At 53.2% G+C, this 16,853-nt stretch overlaps 2 protein-coding genes across 5 annotated transcripts in view; one reads left to right on the top strand and one right to left on the bottom strand.

Annotated features, from left to right (window-relative positions):
• Positions 1–5,426, top strand: part of Hsf1 (heat shock transcription factor 1) — a 26,085-nt gene extending 20,659 nt beyond the window's left edge. Inside the window, exons 2-14 of one of the 4 annotated variants that reach the window (XM_021183625.1) lie at positions 440–548; positions 916–1,052; positions 1,300–1,424; positions 2,081–2,156; positions 2,230–2,291; positions 2,414–2,510; positions 2,616–2,752; positions 2,884–3,153; positions 3,591–3,674; positions 4,404–4,509; positions 4,587–4,652; positions 4,723–4,792; positions 4,873–5,382. In XM_021183625.1, the coding sequence (XP_021039284.1) occupies positions 440–548; positions 916–1,052; positions 1,300–1,424; positions 2,081–2,156; positions 2,230–2,291; positions 2,414–2,510; positions 2,616–2,752; positions 2,884–3,153; positions 3,591–3,674; positions 4,404–4,509; positions 4,587–4,652; positions 4,723–4,792; positions 4,873–5,078 (1,545 nt within the window). In that variant the 3' untranslated portion in view covers positions 5,079–5,382. Of the gene's footprint in view, positions 1–439; positions 549–915; positions 1,053–1,299; positions 1,425–2,080; positions 2,157–2,229; positions 2,292–2,413; positions 2,511–2,615; positions 2,753–2,883; positions 3,154–3,590; positions 3,675–4,403; positions 4,510–4,586; positions 4,653–4,722; positions 4,793–4,872 lie in introns of all 4 variants that reach the window. The other 3 variants (XM_021183628.1, XM_021183630.1, XM_021183631.1) reach the window with 3 other exon arrangements.
• Positions 5,427–6,564: 1,138 nt separating this feature from the next.
• Dgat1 (diacylglycerol O-acyltransferase 1) lies at positions 6,565–16,553 on the bottom strand. The gene is made up of 17 exons (XM_021183167.2): positions 16,098–16,553; positions 11,094–11,181; positions 9,217–9,257; positions 9,037–9,122; positions 8,900–8,952; positions 8,664–8,769; positions 8,414–8,521; positions 8,255–8,329; positions 8,067–8,170; positions 7,939–7,977; positions 7,825–7,866; positions 7,705–7,749; positions 7,510–7,622; positions 7,370–7,435; positions 7,195–7,282; positions 7,043–7,105; positions 6,565–6,939 (listed from the first exon to the last, which is right to left on the bottom strand). The coding sequence occupies exons 1-17, from the start codon at positions 16,340–16,342 to the stop codon at positions 6,787–6,789; spliced, it is 1,515 nt and encodes a 504-aa protein (XP_021038826.1). The 5' UTR covers positions 16,343–16,553; the 3' UTR covers positions 6,565–6,786.
• Positions 16,554–16,853: the final 300 nt, after the last annotated feature.

Genomic DNA, 16,853 nt, shown 5'->3' on the forward strand with positions numbered 1-16,853 from the left:
AGTTCAAATCCCAGCAACCACATGGTGGCTCACGACCATCCGTAACAAGATCTGACTCCCTCTTCTGGTGTGTCTGAACACAGCTACAGTGTACTTACATGTGATAAATAAATAAATCTTTAAAAAAAAAACAAAAACTAAATTCTCATCAGTCCCTAGAGACGACCAGAATGCTGTGGGTGATCTATGAGTCTACACCAGGCAACTAAAAACTGTCAGGAAGCTAAGATCCTGCCTCTGGTTACATGGGCCTCACTGCTCAGACCTAGGTTCCATGGCCTGGGTACCAGCCATAGAGACCTAAGGTTACGCTCACCTCCTGCTACTACTATGGAGGGAGAATGCAAACCCACCACACATGGAGAGAGAGAGACATCAGGCCACAGTGAAACTACGATGGTGTCTGCTATATATGACCTGCCCATGTGTCTCCTGACAGAGTGGGAACAGCTTCCACGTGTTTGACCAGGGCCAGTTTGCCAAGGAGGTGCTGCCCAAGTACTTCAAGCACAACAACATGGCTAGCTTCGTGCGGCAGCTCAACATGTGTAAGTACCTCTCGGGACGCTATGCTTGCTTCACTAGGTGTGGAGAAACAGACCCCAGCCTATTTCTAAGAGATGGAGGCCTGGGTTGGCTGAGGAAGGGTCCTCATGAGTTTGAGCCTGAATTCTCCAGGGAAGAGTGTAGGATATGAGGCCCTAACTTAATGGCCACACTTCCATTTGCAAGAAGGGAAGCTGTTCGGGGACAAAGTCTTTTCCAACCAAGAATAACTTGCTATGGTAAATGGACACCAGTCAGACTCTCGTACAGTTTTCTAGGAGGCCCCTTGCCTGTCCTAGGCCATGGCTAGGCTGTTGAAGGTCTGGTCCTTGGCCCTCAAACAGAACTCCCCCACCCCCATATACACAGATGGCTTCCGAAAAGTAGTCCACATTGAGCAGGGTGGCCTGGTCAAGCCTGAGAGAGATGACACAGAGTTCCAGCATCCTTGTTTCTTGCGTGGACAGGAACAGCTCCTTGAGAACATCAAGAGGAAAGTGACCAGCGTGAGTCACCAGCCCTGAGTACAGCCCCTCCCTGCCCTAAAATATCCCTGCAGGCTATGGGCTGGGAGCAGTATCTAGGTGGTGCTGCAGGACTAGCCTAAAAGCATAGCCTGTGCTCTCTGTCTCTGACCCCCTCCCCCTTCCCAGTGTTTCCCAGGCCCTCCTCATTCCCTGGATGCCTAGGTGAAGCACAGGAGCCTACCACACTCCAGAGCCACTTTCGACTCTTGTATGCCCCACCCCTTAGGTGTCCACCCTGAAGAGTGAGGACATAAAAATACGCCAGGACAGTGTCACCCGGCTGTTGACAGATGTGCAGCTGATGAAGGGGAAACAGGAGTGTATGGACTCCAAGCTCCTGGCCATGAAGCAGTAGGTCCCAAGGCTCAGGAGGGTGGCCAGGTTGCTTTGGGTCTCCTACCCCATCCTGCAGAGCCATTCAAGCCTCCTTCCCCCTCCCAGCCTACCTTCATTGTTTCTATGGAAACCCTGTCTTGCACATCTCCAGACAGAGTGGGGTTGGAGGTCTCCCACTGTGCCCACTTCTCACTCCCCTGCTGGGCTTCACATTTTCAGGATTTGAGCACACAAAGCCCATTTCCAGGTGCCTCCCTAAAAAACAGGCCTGACAGGAGCTGACCACAACAGTCCTTGGGCCAGACCTCTCTACTGTTCTCTAGTCACAATGACTCAACTCCCCCTTTATCACTCACTCAGCACAGTTCACCGCTGCCTTCTACCCCAAAACTGAGGGTAATCCGTAGTTTAGGATCTTTCCCAGAGTCCTGTCCTGTGTGCTTAGCCAGTATGTAACAAGTGCCCCATTGCAGCTAAGATCCTAAGGTACCATCAGATTCTATCCATGCCCTCCCTCAGCCCTGGCTGACATTTGAATCCTGCCCTGTAAGTAGAGCGGAGTTAGGGAATCAGTTGTGCAGTGAGCCCTCGTCTGGTCCAGCCCTGTCCATCAACAGCCTGATTCTCTGACTCTTCTAATGTGGCCCAATTGACCCAGCAATGTGTTGCAGCGAGAACGAGGCCCTGTGGCGGGAGGTGGCCAGCCTTCGGCAGAAGCATGCCCAGCAGCAAAAAGTTGTCAACAAGGTGGGCAGGGCTGGTGGTAGGTGGGTCCCCTCCATGACTGGGCCAGGGTGACAGTATCCTTTCTGCCCCACAGCTCATTCAGTTCCTGATCTCACTGGTGCAGTCGAACCGGATCCTGGGGGTGAAGAGAAAGATGTGAGGCTCTGGGAATGTCTACACTGTCCACTCTGACCCTGCGCTTTGGTGTCCTCTGCTTGCTGTATATCCTGGGCACCACCAAGGTCTGTGTAGGCAGTTGACCTGTCTCTTCCCTGCAGCCCTCTGATGTTGAGTGACAGCAGCTCAGCACACTCTGTGCCCAAGTATGGTCGACAGTACTCCCTGGAGCATGTCCATGGTCCTGGCCCATACTCAGTAAGCACCAAGCTCCATGGGACTGCCAGTAAGTGTGCAGTGGGTGCTGGGTGGCCCAGGCTACCACGGGTATGCCTTGCATGTGGCCTTTGTCTCTAATTGCAGGCTCCATCTCCAGCCTACAGCAGCTCTAGCCTTTACTCCTCTGATGCTGTCACCAGCTCTGGACCCATAATCTCCGATATCACTGAGCTGGCTCCCACCAGCCCTTTGGCCTCCCCAGGCAGGAGCATAGATGAGAGGTGGGGCTGCAGGACCTTTATCCCTCCTATCACCTTAGTGGGTCAGCCTTTATGACCTTGGGCAGAGTTGAAAATGGGTGGAACCAACTTAGGCTCCTTCTAACATGTCTGTCATTGTCTAATATGTTCAGGCCTCTGTCCAGCAGCACTCTGGTCCGTGTCAAGCAAGAGCCCCCCAGCCCACCTCACAGCCCTCGGGTACTGGAGGCGAGCCCTGGGCGCCCATCCTCCATGGATACCCCTTTGTCCCCAACTGCCTTCATTGACTCCATCCTTCGAGAGAGCGAGCCTACCCCTGCTGCCTCAAACACAGCCCCTATGGACACAACCGGAGCCCAAGCCCCCGCACTCCCGAACCCCTCCACCCCTGAGAAGTGCCTCAGCGTAGCCTGCCTAGACAAGTGAGTGCAGTGTCCACCCTGCCTCCCTATAGCCTCTGAACCCCAACAGCATGGGATTTCCTCAGGCTGGACACAGGGTATCTGTGTTAGCGAGGCATAATCCCTGCAGTTTGCTGGGGGTGATGGGTTGAATCTGTTGTTCCCCAAGACCTGAGTGAGGTTGAAGCTGGGGAGGGAGACCAACCACATCACTAGAAATGGGATATGCCCCTGCCTCCTGGGCCACCCTTATTACTGTCATCACCCTCTCTTATGGCAAGCCCCAAGATCTTTGGATCTGTTATTCTCCCTAGTCCTGACACAGGAAATGAGCCAAGGCCCAGCCTTGACCACCACCCCTCAGGCACATCCCAAAAGCTGAGTGAGCGAGGACGGTGGGCACAGATCCCCCCGTCCCCCGCCTGCAATGGGGGGGCTCTTGTCTTTGTATCTTGCAGTTTGGCTCGCGCTCCACAGATGTCTGGGGTCGCCCGCCTCTTCCCCTGCCCCTCTTCCTTTCTGCATGGCCGAGTCCAGCCAGGGTTAGCGCTGCCCCACTTGGGAGGGAGGAGGACTCCGCCAGGCCCCCTCCCACAGCCATGGACCAGTTCCCAACCTGGGCATAGTACTTGCCCTGCCTGGCGAAGAGCACCAGGGGATGGTCTCACAGGCTCTACATCTCCACTGACTACCCTTTGCACAAGCCAATGGCTGTAATAGGGACAAATGTCCTGCCTGCCTCAGCTACCAGTACAGGCTGCTACAATGAGCTTCTTGTCAGAGTAGGGTAGGCCGTATGGCACCTACAGAGCCATTTTAACTGCCTTGCCCAGGCTCAGGTGTGTCCGTGGCCTACGGCCTTCTGGTCTCCCCATGCCAAGTACAGTCCTGCTTCCTCTCCTTACTCTCTTCCTGGTGTACTTGCAAGACTGTCAAACCTGAAAAATCTGCCCTATCCATTTGCAGACCAACGTCCCTTGTCTTTTTTCTCCACCTCCCTCTTGGCCCAGCCTTAGTAACTACTAAAGCCTCCTAGGATGTCCTGCCCATGGGCCATGCTGTATCCCACCCTCAGCAGCCATGGAGGGCAAGCTTACTACTTGTCCTTTCGGCATCTTCCCAGAGATACACACAGTCCCCCCAGCCCATACTGGCTATGCAGAAGGACCTTGCTTGGGGGGCTGCAACCAAAGGGGAGCCCTTCTCCAGCAGGAGTGCGGCTGGGTGGGAGCCTGGGGCACTAGTTCACCTGCCCACTTGCCCTGGGCCAGGAACGAGCTAAGTGATCACCTGGATGCCATGGACTCCAACCTGGACAACCTGCAGACCATGCTGACAAGCCACGGCTTCAGTGTGGACACCAGCGCCCTGCTGGACGTGAGTCTGGTCATCCCTACCCACCCTGCTCCATCCTGCCCACAAGCCAGCCCTGACTTCCCTCCCTCCTCCTGCAGCTGTTCAGCCCCTCGGTGACCATGCCCGACATGAGCCTGCCTGACCTGGACAGCAGCCTGGCCAGCGTGCGTAGGCGGGCAGGGTGGGGGGCAGAGGGGGCCACCAACAACCCTCACTGTGTTCCCTGTCCCACAGATTCAGGAGCTTCTGTCTCCACAAGAGCCTCCCAGGCCTATTGAGGCAGAGAACAGTAACCCCGACTCAGGTGAGAGCTAAGCTTCTTTGCTACCCCCAACCCTCACTTCCAGATTGCCCACCCCACCATCCTGACCCCATTCCCCACAGGAAAGCAGCTGGTGCACTACACGGCTCAGCCTCTGTTCCTGCTGGATCCTGATGCTGTGGACACAGGCAGCAGTGATCTGCCTGTGCTCTTTGAGCTGGGGGAGAGCTCCTACTTCTCTGAGGGGGATGACTACACGGATGATCCCACCATCTCTCTTCTGACGGGCACTGAACCCCATAAAGCCAAGGACCCCACTGTCTCCTAGAGCTCTCAGGAGTTGTCAGGCTGACTTGTGCCTGGCCCCCAACCTATCCCTAGGACATGGCTGGTCCTAGGGAGACAAGACAGTTGGGTAGTCCAGGGGACCCTAGGTCAAGCCACCACAACCCCAGTGGAGCACAGATGGAACTTGGTCCTGGGCAGTACCTTGGATCAGGAGGAAGATCCTGAGGGCTGCATACCTGCTGCCTTTACCCCAGCCCCAGGTCTACTCTGGTCACAGCTTCACAGCCACACTTGGACTGACCCTGCAGGTTGTTCATAAAATTGTATTTTGGATTTTTACATGAGAGTCCCCTTTAACCCTTCACAAATAAATATATATATACATACATATATATACATATATATGCACACAGAGTTGGGCAGATGATAAACAGACAGGCTCTACTGTGACTGCCTGTGTGTTTCCCCCTGCCCTGCGGGACCCCGATGGTGGGATATAGGCAGAGCTCAGAGCTCACTACGTCTCCTTGGAAGATCCTTGCAAGGCTCCCCTTGTCACAGAACTAGTACTTGCTCACAGCTTTTTCTTTAGGGGACCAGAAAGGACAGTCTGCCCCATGTTGTCAGCAAGAGTGTTCTGCAATGGTCATGCTGGACATACTGGCAGAGCCAGGCCCCCGTATCTATCAGGTACTGGACTGGTTCTGAATTTGTTCCTGCTGTCTTAGACTGGGGAAATGCAGGTGTGAATGGCCTCACAGGTGGCCTAGGGCAGACTGTGGTGCATACCTTGTGTTCTGAGCAGCTGACTGTACTGTTCACCCTGCCTTGCACCAGATAACCATCTAACTGCAGGTTAGGGTCTGTAGCCTAGCAGATTCTAGCAGCTGACAAGCACAAACCTCACCAAGTCGAGGATGAGGACTGTGGATTGTCAAAAAGACTCCTATGTAAAAGCTTCTATCTAATTTGGCAGCTACTAGAACTTGGGGGCAAAGTATCCCTCTGTTCAGAGCTCTCTCTACTGTTAGAGCCAAGGGGGGGGCAGGTGGAAGAGTGGGCCAAAACCAGTCAAGTTTGGCCTCTGCAGCACAGCCTGGAGCTGCTAGCCCAACTTGTTGAGCAGCCTGATCCCAGGAGTTGAGAGAGATCCTAAGGTACAATGTGTATAATTCCTGGGCCCCAGGCAGTCAGTGTGCAAATGTCCTCTCATGGATGGCTCCACCTCTAAAAGTGTGGATTTACATTCGTACTGGTCCTGCATGAATTAGCAAGGTAGGATAAGAGCTCACTGAGCTTTCCTGAGCATTCAATGATATTGCTGCACCCCTGCAAGTTGCTGCTGCCACCTGTGTCCTGTTTTGCAGCTGAACAGCTTTGTCCACACAGCCCATGAGATTGTAGAATACACAGCAGCCATGTAACCCCAATCCTTCCAGCTCCACCGGAGATGGAGCCTAAGGATTTCAGTCCCTAAAATGGCACATATGGGTGCGGGTCAACCTCAGCAGCCTCCACAACCCCTGTAGGAAGGTTTTAGACAGCACTTTATTGATACCCTCAGCCCCTGGACAGCACAGACTCCCAGCACTGGCTCATACCAGCTGGATTCAGATGCCATCCCCAAGAGCAGGAGTAGGCCCCATAGGGGCAGAGAGGCCTCCCAGACTAGGAGGAGTGTGCAGGCAGCCAGGAACCCCTCCAGAACTCCAGGCCCAGGTTAGGGAGGGCTGGCTTTTGGCAGTAGCTCAGACCCCCACTGGGGCATCGTAGTTGAGCACGTAGTAGTCGTGGACATACATGAGCACAGCCACCGGTTGCCCAATGATGAGTGTCACCCACACAGCTGCATTGCCATAGTTCCCTTGGAAGAATCGGCCCACAATCCAGGCCAGTGGTACCTGAGAACACATGAGGCTACAGTCAGGTGGCTACAATGGCCACAGGAGATGAGGTTCAGCACAGATTTAGGCTGAGAGAGACAAACTTGGCAGAGCTCCTCACCTGAGCCATCATGGCTGTGAATGCCCAGAGGCGGAACATCCGCAGGGGAACGCTCACTAGGTACTGGAGTAGACGAACAAGAGAGGTCAGTGTTTCAGCTGGTGGTCACAGCCCTGCCCAGAGGTGAAGTGGGGTACGCACAGAGCACTGACCTCATGGAAGAAGGCTGAGGTCAAAAATACTCCTGTCCTGGCCACCCATTTGCTGCTGCCATATCTGAGCATAGGCTTGTAGAAGTGTCTACAGAGCAAGCAAGCCATAGGATGAGGCTAATGCCATAGGGCCCAGGTCCACAACCACATTCCACAGGTGCGTACACCATCCTACCTGATACACCACTTGTGCACGGGGATATTCCAGTTCTGCCAAAAGTAGGTGACAGACTCAGCATTCCTTGGGGTCAAGAAACAATGGGATAAGCAGAGCATGCTATGACCTACCCAGAACCCCAGAAACACACCACTCACCACCAATCTCTGTAGAACTCGCGGTCTCCAAACTGCAGAAGCTCTGCCACAGCATTGAGACAGGAGTGGAAAAGCCAATAGAAGAAGATAAGCCAGATCAGATGGTTGGGGACCTTTGGGAGACAAAGCTCCAGGTTGCAAACTTACAAACTCCACCTAACCTTCACTCATCCCACTGGAGTCTCTGACACTCACCGCCAGCTTTAAGAGACGTTCAATGATACGTGAATAGTCCATATCCTGTGGAGATAGGCTGCCTCAGCTAGCTATACCATCTACCCTATCCACCCCTGCCACAAGGGAGCCGAACCTCACCTTGAAGGGCTTCATGGAGTTCTGGATAGTAGGGACCATCCACTGCAAAGGAGAGTACCACATCAGTTTCCCCCAGCTACACAGCCCTCCCATACACCCACTCACACCACTTACCTGTTGGATCAGCCCCACTTGAAGCTGGGTAAAAAAGAGCTGGGCGAAGAATAGAGTAGTCAGCTGAGACTTGAGTTGCACACACACCCAAGCCCTGTCCATACCAACCCTCAAGGTCCAAACCTCACCATCTCAAGAACTCGGCGTAGCAGAAAGCGCTTTCGTATTCGGGGGGATCGAGGAAAGTTGAGTTCATAACACAAAGTAGGAGCAAAGATGAAGTAATAGAGATCTAGAAGGAAAGGGTAGGTTCTTGGACCACACAGCCCTGAACCTTACAGTCTTGCCTCTGAGTCCCAACCTGACAACTCCTCACCTCGGTAGGTCAGGTTGTCTGGATAGCTCACAGCTTGCTGGGCAGCAGCCCCACTGACCTTCTTCCCTGTAGAGACTGCCAGCAAAGCAAGACAGTAGTGTGAGCAGTGGAGCCCAAGCTCAGGCCTATTGGTGAGTCCCAATCCTGACAGCCTCTTACCAGCTTTGGCCTTGGCCCTTCGCTGGCGGCACCACAGGTTGACATCCCGGTAGGAATAAAGCTTGAGGAACATGATGGAGTATGATGCCAGTGCAAACAGGGAACCCACTGCAAGACAGGTGGCTCAGCCATGTCTGCCCATACACGACAGTTAACACAGGCAAGGTGGGCTCAGACGTGACCACCCATATCCCATGAACAACCTGGGATCAGCTCAACATGGGATGGGATGGTTAGGATGGAGGCACACCTGGAGTGATAGACTCAACCAGTAAGGCCACAGCTGCTGGGAAGCAGAGGATTGTGGCCAGGTTAGCCACATGTAGCAGCAGCCCCATCTGCTCTGTCAGGGCACCCTGGAGAAGGAGAGAGCTTTCAACCAACCAGACCTTGCCCTGGGAGAGGACTGTCAGGCCTAGTAACAAGAGCCTATCCGAAGCAGGCCACCAGTGACTTTCAGCAGGAATGGGGATAGGCACCACTTACCACTGCCAGGCGCTTCTCAATCTGAAATGCAGCCACAACAAAAATATTGGATGCTGAGGACAGAAGCATCACAGGACAGGTTCAGGCCCTGGTCAGCCTGTTCCCCCACCCATGGCCCTTCTTGGACTGCAGCTCACCAATAATCACGCATGGGGCAGGCCAGCTGTAGGGGTCCTTCAGAAACAGAGATACCACCTGGATAGGATCCACCAGGATGCCATACCTGAGAGTGGGGCAATGGGGGCCTGAGTAGAGGTGAGCCTCAGGGCCTAAGCAGGCTGGGGTGGTATAAGAAGGGGCCTGGAAAAGGTACTCACTTGATAAGGTTCTCTAAAAATAACCTTGCATTACTCAGGATCTGCAAGAGACAGACAGTCAAGAGGGTTCAGCCCTGGTGGTGCTATCACAGCTCACTTTACCCCAGCACCTCTACCCTTGGCCAGGACAATAGCTTTAGCAAGGGAGCAGTCCCTCTTGATAGCTCAGACCAACGGGGGTTGAGAGGACGGCTGCCTACCCTTGCTCAAGTACTGGTCCCTTCAGTGTAAGACAAGAGGCTACAGCAGGCAGCAGGAAGGTCCATCAAAGCAAAAGGGCAGGAATGGGTTTTTCTGTGCCTCAGTCAAATACTCTAGCAATACTCAAAACTCTAAGAATGTGGCCCCAATGTAGCCCAACTAAGGAGTGGGCCTCTAGACTCTAACCAGAGAGTCCATCCTCATCCATCTCACAAGCACTAGATACAGGCCGGGTGCCACCAACTTGTCCAACTACCCAAGCAGATAGAAGCTATGGATAACACAAGGGACACTGATGACATTCCTTGCCTGGATTCGCAGGGAAGGGACACCATACTCCAGCTTGGAACTTAAAAACACCCTGCTCTATACCACCTCCTGACTGCCCACTGCAGGTAAATGGGGGCAGAATTCATATATCCTGAAAGGGATGAATAGGAGGGCCAAGGGACAGGTGGGGCCTCTTGAAGAGATGGCCCAGTAGTTAACAACACTGGCTGCGCTTCCAGAGGACTTGGTTCAATTCCTACCATTCAAACAGTGGATCACAACTCTCTGTTAACTCCAGTTCTAGGATATCTTCTGGCCTCCATGAACACTAGATGTATATGGTTACAGAGACACATATGAAGGCAAAACACCCAAACACATTTAAAAATGAAAAGCCAAGTGGGTACCCTCTTCCCAAAACCTTCTTTATAGGCCAGGCTTGACCAAGAATAGTGTGCCATCTCCCATGGGCAAAGCTGATCTTGAACCCACTGGCCCCCACTGCTCACTTCTCACTCATCAAGCCTCACAGCTAACCAAGGCCCGAAGCTCTCTCCAGGGAAAAGGTGCTGAAAGCCTCAGAAACCTTCCAGAGAGTTATAGGGTAGATCCCTTCCATACTGATAGCCAAAAAAGCCATGTCTAAAGCCGGAACAGACACTTCTGGGTGAGGCAATAGGTATCAGACCATATCCAAGTGATGATAACCCTTTGTCCCTGACCCACCCATCAGGTTGTCCTTTTGAGCCTTGGACTCCAATAGCTTCTGGGGTGGGGATGCAGTAAGAACCAGGCCCTAGAGGACATGGCATAGCCCTCCACCACTACTCAAGGGCAAAGGAAAGGGACTAGAGGGCCTGTAAAACAGTAGCTGGTTCTGCCAAGGGCCCTATGTCCATGAATCCACATGGCATAGGAATACAGCCTCAAGATTCTTTATTTTTTTTTATTTTATGTATGGGAGTACACTGTCACTCTCTTCAGACACACCAAAAGAGGGTATCAGATCCCATTACAGATGGTTGCGAGCCACCATGTGGCTGCTGGGAATTGCTCTTAACCACCGAGCCATCTTCAGCCCCTCAAGATTCTTTCTATACTTATCCAGAGGCCCTGGACCCAGAATGCCCGCTCCTCAGCCTTTCAGACTCCCAGACTGTAGGGCAACCAATACTCCCCACCATCTCCTTGCTCTCCCACACCTACACAGCCAGGGGGACCTGAGGCACAGAGTGAAAGCCATAGGGAAAGCCAGCCCCACTGCAGGGACCACCTGTGCTTCCCTCAGTGCCAGCAACCACATGGAGCTACAGTCTCCAAAGAGCAGAGCCTCTGCCGAGGGGAAGGGCACCCTGGAAGGTTCTGCCACACCTGGCCAGTGAGCCTGCTCCCACAGTCCTACTCACCAGCATCACCACACACCAATTCAGGATACCACGATAATTGCTGAAACCACTGTCTGAGCTGAACAAAGAATCTTGCAGACGATGGCACCTGGCAAAAAGGAGACAGGATCCTGCCCAGTAAGCAAAGACGAGCAGGAAAAGGACAAACCCACTCCTGCCCAGGTATCTTTTCTGCCAAGACTTCACTACCATTGCACGCAGGAAGAGGACTCAGACAAGGCCATTCCAGTGATTATGTAGCTACAGGAGGAGAAGGTCTCAGAATCACATAGAGACCTTTCCCTCTAGGCAGCAGAAAATATTCATTACAGGCCGAAGAGTCTAGACAGGCCTCTGTGAAGTTTGAGTTCCCCAGAAACCAACTGCAATCAGGCTCTTGGGCCACGAAGATAATCTACCTGGGTATCTGTAGACCTATGTGGATCTACCCAGTACTACTACAGATTGCCCAGTCTGTTCATCCCATCTACCAAATCACCCTTGGAGGAGTCCCCACCGTAGTAAGAGCATTCTCCTGACATTTAGACACATAGGCCCAATATAATAGCTGGCCAAGTGCCCACCATTAATGTACATTTCTTACGAGCAATGATTTGGCCCTCTAGCTGCATATTAAGTCTGTGTCCCTGACTTTGTTCAGGGAGATTACTGGGGCCTGACGAAAGGGAAAGCCTCAGAGCTCCTACCCAGTGGTAGGATACAGGGCATCCAAATAGACCCTGTATATAAAGAATACCAAGCCTGGCAGAGTAGGACTGTGTGACTAAGATAAAGCCCAGACTCAACTCCTGGCAAAGACAACAGGAAAAACCCAGAGCCCTAGTCCCAGTAACTAATGCCCTCACTCACACCAACTATGGCTCCACCTTGCCCTCCAGCTGCTGTGCCACCAGGAAGCCACACAGAATTGAGCAAGACCTAGATTTTGTAAGCAAAGAGGCTAGGGCCTCCCCTTCCCTCTCACCACATACACCTCTACCCTGGGGCATCTGATGAGGAGCAGGTCAGGAAACCTATTATAGGCACCATCCTACAGAAGCCCTTTTAGGACTGACCTTGTTAGTGACCCTCGATAACAAGAGACAAGCCCTAGCTTTGGTTAGGGTTGGAATTCTGACAGCCCTCTCCAGAAGAAGGGTCAAAGAGGCTGAGGGGCAGTGCCAACAAATTCAATCTTTGCTGTCAAGGCTAAGCTCTTAAAAAAAAAAAAAAAAACGAACAAAAAACCACACACCTTTGATCCTCGCACTCAGAAGGCAGAGGCAGGCAGATCTCTGACTTTGAGGTCAGCCTGCTCTACAGAGTTCTAGGATAGCCAGGGCTACAAGAGAAACACTATCTTTTAATTAACTAATTAATTAATAGAATTGATATCTACTTGGCACCTAGCTCCATCTACACTAGCTTCTGGTCAGTAGGAAGATAGTCACATCCTCTTAGTGTCCGTGCCATGCTACAGCAGCACCAAAGTAAGACAGAATCCCGACACCACTCCCAGCTGTCCATTTCCTCAGGACTAGGCTTCCAGCATCTAACACTAGGCCCATGTGATATGACTGTGCTATATCTCTATCTTGAATCCCTTTTCTCCCTTTTCTGGTGGCTGCCCTTGTTTGGGGTATTCACTGGCTTGATGTAGCTGCCTTTAAGAGGCAACACCATGAGACAAGCAGGAAGGCATCTCCCAGTCTGTCTACTAGACCTCCCCACCAGTCACCCTCCCCCACACTGAAACCCTGTGGTTGCAGCATATCCCAAAGCCTCCTGCCCCCAAAGCCTCATGGCTGGCCTCTGTGGCACAACCCACCAACTACTGCCTGCACATAACCAAAGCCATTTCACAAGACTGACCTCTCTCCCCTTTGGATAATCAAGGAAACCATGCTGCTTTTTCTATGCCCATCTCCAGAATAAGGACAAAAGTATAGAATGGGTCCTGCTTTCCAGAGCTAACTGCAAGCAGATAATTTTTGTTTTTTGTTTAGTTGTGTTGTGTTGTACTTTTAGGAGACATGACCTATGTAGGCCAGGCTGGCCTTGCTTTTCCTGCCTTAACCTCCCAAGTGCTGGTATTGCAAGCATGTGCCACCTGATGGGACACCTTGCCTGGTGTAGCAGACAAGATCCTAGGAGTTTTTTTGGTTGGTTGGTTTTGGGGTTATTTTTCCCAGGTTTCTTCTGTTGGACTTCCAATTCCTTCCTCAACTGTCTACATTGGTGTCTTGGGTCCTCTCTGGCTCTCCCATCCATCATCTTGAAGGCAGCATTCCTACTGCTCTGCCTCCACCCATGCCACTCCCTCCCTCCCTAGGCCAGAGATATCTGTCCCAGGGGAGGAAGCCCCCATCAACCAATGCCTGCAAAGCTCCGAGCCTGCCACTGTAACCAGAAGCTAGTAGGCTGAAGGGCAGACTGCAGAAATGGCCAGCAGGGAAAAGAGGAGCTGGCTACATGATGACAGCTGTTTTTGCCACCCTCTCACCTACTAAAGAGCCTGCCTGTGTCCTGTGCCTTCCAACTGTCTTACACTCACTCCGAGACTAAAAGGACACAGCATAGCTGGCCCTCCTTCCTGTCTTATGGTAGGTCCTTTACCCAGGCCTACTCGGGTTAACCACAGAGAACAAGGAAGAGGTGGCATCCTCTCTTGATTCTCCTTCAACTCCACATAAACACTGTAGAACAGGAATAAGCCCATCCATACACACATGCCAAGATCTGTGCCACACTCAAGGACCAACCTCTAAGTATGGTTTTCATCTAGGGGCCACACAGTTCAGATCTGACCCCAAATAGAAAGAGAAAGGAACAGAATGCCAGTTCCTCTCCTAGCTGACACCAGACACTTCTGTGCTGCTCTCTGACCCAAGCCCTAGGTTACAAGATGGAAGCAAGCTACTCATAATTCCTAGACCATGCTACAGAGATGTACAAAAGATAGTCAAAGACAAATACCTTGGGAAAAACCTACCACCATTAAGGTCTTGCCGTGGGTGCCATTCAGTAGACAAAATGCACAGCCTCACCTTGCCATAGGATAGAAGAAATGAGCTGACATCCAGAACCTGGCTCAATGGCCCAGCTTAAAGTGAGCAGGAAGTACTAGGGAGGGGAACACACAGAAGCTCAAGGAGTCAAGAGGAAGGGTGAGAGTTGAGCTGGGCTGCCAAGAGCAACAGCAGCAGGGGGAGGGGGAGCTGGCAAGGGAAGAGCTGCAATGGGCTGAGCTACAGGCCAACTCCAAGAGGGCAGGCAGAGCCTGGCCCACCAATGTGGAGGGATGGAATCTAGCTCCTCACCTAGGAGGCTTCCAGGTGACATCCCCAACATGGATTAAGGCCCACTGCCCACTGGGGGATGACAAACTCCCCATTCCCATCCCTGTAATACAACATCCATCTATGGAGGAGAGGGGCCACAGCACAGACCCTTTCCACACACGCATAGACATCTTTCCTAGCTTGCACAAGCCTCCCACCAGAGTACACTGAAAGAGTTCAATGGTCATCAGGAGGTATGACTATTCTCTCTTGCCTATCCCTGCATAGTAACTTGGCCTACAACTGAGACCTCAAAGATAAAAAGATACTTTCCCCACTGCTCCAGAGGTCATACTAGCCAAACTCCTGACTCCTAAAGGAAAGGACAATGAGGGGATTCAGAATAGGGGATTGTTAGGATCACAGGACCTTAGGACGTAGGACCCTTAACATCTTTTCTGATGCAGCGGGCACCTTTAATCCCACCACTTGGGAGACAGACACAGGTGGAGCTGTTTGAGGCTAGCCTGATTTATAGAACTAGTTCCAGAACAACCAGGGCTACACAGAAAAACCCTGTTTGTTTGTGTGTGTGTGTGTGTGTGTGTGTTTGAGAGAGAGAGAGAGAGCACGCACACACAACATCTTTTCAGGTGGAAAATGGGAGGCCAGCCTCTCTCAAGACCAGTTTTGAATTACAGAAAATCATGATCCCTCTGAGGAGGGCCAACCTCCTCCCCCACTCTTGCCTCCAAGGCCTCCTTACCTGACCTTTGTTCATAATGTGCCATACCTGCCTCACATTGAAGTTATCTTATCTCCTGGGTGAACTGTGAACACCCTAGGGCAGCTGGGGCGTGGGGGGCACCGTGCCCACTAGAAAGATTGTTGATACAAAGAGAACCAGACTTTGCCACCCTAGATAGCCACTTCCTCCAAGCCCCTCAGCTACTTCCTAACCCAGAGCTACTAAAGGGTCCCATGATGATCACCAAAAAAGAGTCTCAGGGCCAGCTTTGGAGGAGACAGTCTCCATTTCTTCAGCTAAGCAGGGCCTCTCCCATAGGTGTGTTCATACCAAACCTCTCTCCGGTACTCCAACCACGGGATGAAAGTCTCACTTAGTAGTCAGCTCTGTCCCTATAGCCCGAAGTCATTCTGGTAACATAAGCTGGGCTTCAGGCCCTCCTACTTGCTGGAAGAGGGGTGAATAAGCCATGCAGCCTGTTAGTACTAGAAAGCTTCCTGTACTGTCCTCTGCCCCGAGCAAACGCCCATACCCATCGCCTCAAACAGGCGTGTGTCCTCTGGAGCCTCTAGCAGCCTTCTCTACCCACAGGACACCCCTCGTAGTTTTTGCAAAGGTAACTCTTCATCATAACCCTCCCTGGAAAACATCAGCCTCCTTCCACTGAAGAAAGGCCATTCATCTCCAACCCCGGGGGCTCACATTTCCTGCTACCCACTCCTCAGAAAGGACCTCAAGGGACTCTGCCTCAAGGTGTGCTTACTTCCCTAAGCAATATGAAAAGGGGGCTGCTGCCCACTCCTCTACCCAGACTCCCTGGTCGGCTACACGACCACACCTGGGTGACCTTGGCAAGTGACCCTCTCCCCAAAGCCCGTGTCCCAGTACAGCCCCAGGGGAGCCCAAGCCGCGGAACTCGCAAAGCTGTGGCCAACTTTTGAGAACTGGGAGCGTCGCTGGGGAGGTCAGATGTAAGGGGATCAGGCACTCCGCTACCTCAGATCCCAGTAGCCGTCGCCCACGCTGGTCCGCCCGTCTTTGTCCCGGGTGTGGGCTGGAGCCGGAGCCGGAGCCGGAGCCGGAGCCGGAGCCCGCGCGTCACCCCCGGCGCCCAAGTCGGGGCTCACAGCCGCGTCTCGCACCTCGTCCTCGTCTACCTTGGGCCCACTACCACCCTGGACGGAAACCCGCGAGCCGGTTCTCCGACGCCGAGAGCTTCCCGCGCCTCCGCGGTCGCCCATGGCTTCGACCCGCAACTCGTCGCGGCCCAGTCGTGCTACGCCCGCTCTCAGCGCTTGGAGCCCGCGGCCCCGCCTCTGGACCCTGAGCAACGGCCTCCGCCGCCGCCCCCTGCCGGCCTCCGTAGCCGGCGCAGCGCACGACTACCTCTGCGACGCTGAGGCTGCGATGCTGCGGAGCAGCTGACTGGCTGTGGCGTCAACTGGAGAGTCCATTTGTAGTCCGAGGCCAAGCGGAGGCGGAGCCTAATCGAAGACGCGGAGCACGCTGGGAGTTGCGGGAGCAGAGCGCGGAGCCTCCTGGGAGTTGAAGGCACCGGGAGCTGGCGACGTATAGCACTCTGGGAATTGCAGTCGCAGGCTGGCAGAAGCAACTAGTGCGCAGCTTGACTGTGAACTTCGGTGGAAGAGGTCCAAGGTGCTGTCTCACTGCGAGGAGCAAGCGGGAGGAGAGCTGCCCCGGCTCCTGGCTCCCTGGCAGCTACGCACTTCCTCTGACCTCTTGCTTGCCTCT

Source organism: Mus caroli, chromosome 15 (assembly GCF_900094665.2).
Source record: "Mus caroli chromosome 15, CAROLI_EIJ_v1.1, whole genome shotgun sequence".
Lineage (NCBI taxonomy): Eukaryota > Metazoa > Chordata > Mammalia > Rodentia > Muridae > Mus > Mus caroli.

What these genes read in the sequence shown, in the direction of transcription:
- Dgat1 (XM_021183167.2), bottom strand. Translation starts at nt 16,342, where the DNA reads ATGGGCGACCGCGGAGGCGCGGGAAGCTCTCGGCGTCGGAGAACCGGC. An exon ending in GGTTGAGTCTATCACTCCAG is followed by an intron (nt 8,522 to 8,663) that starts GTGTGCCTCCAT and finishes CCTGTCTTGCAG; the next exon opens with TGGGTTCCCTGTTTGCACTG. An exon ending in AAGTGGGGCTGATCCAACAG is followed by an intron (nt 7,867 to 7,938) that starts GTAAGTGGTGTG and finishes TCTCCTTTGCAG; the next exon opens with TGGATGGTCCCTACTATCCA.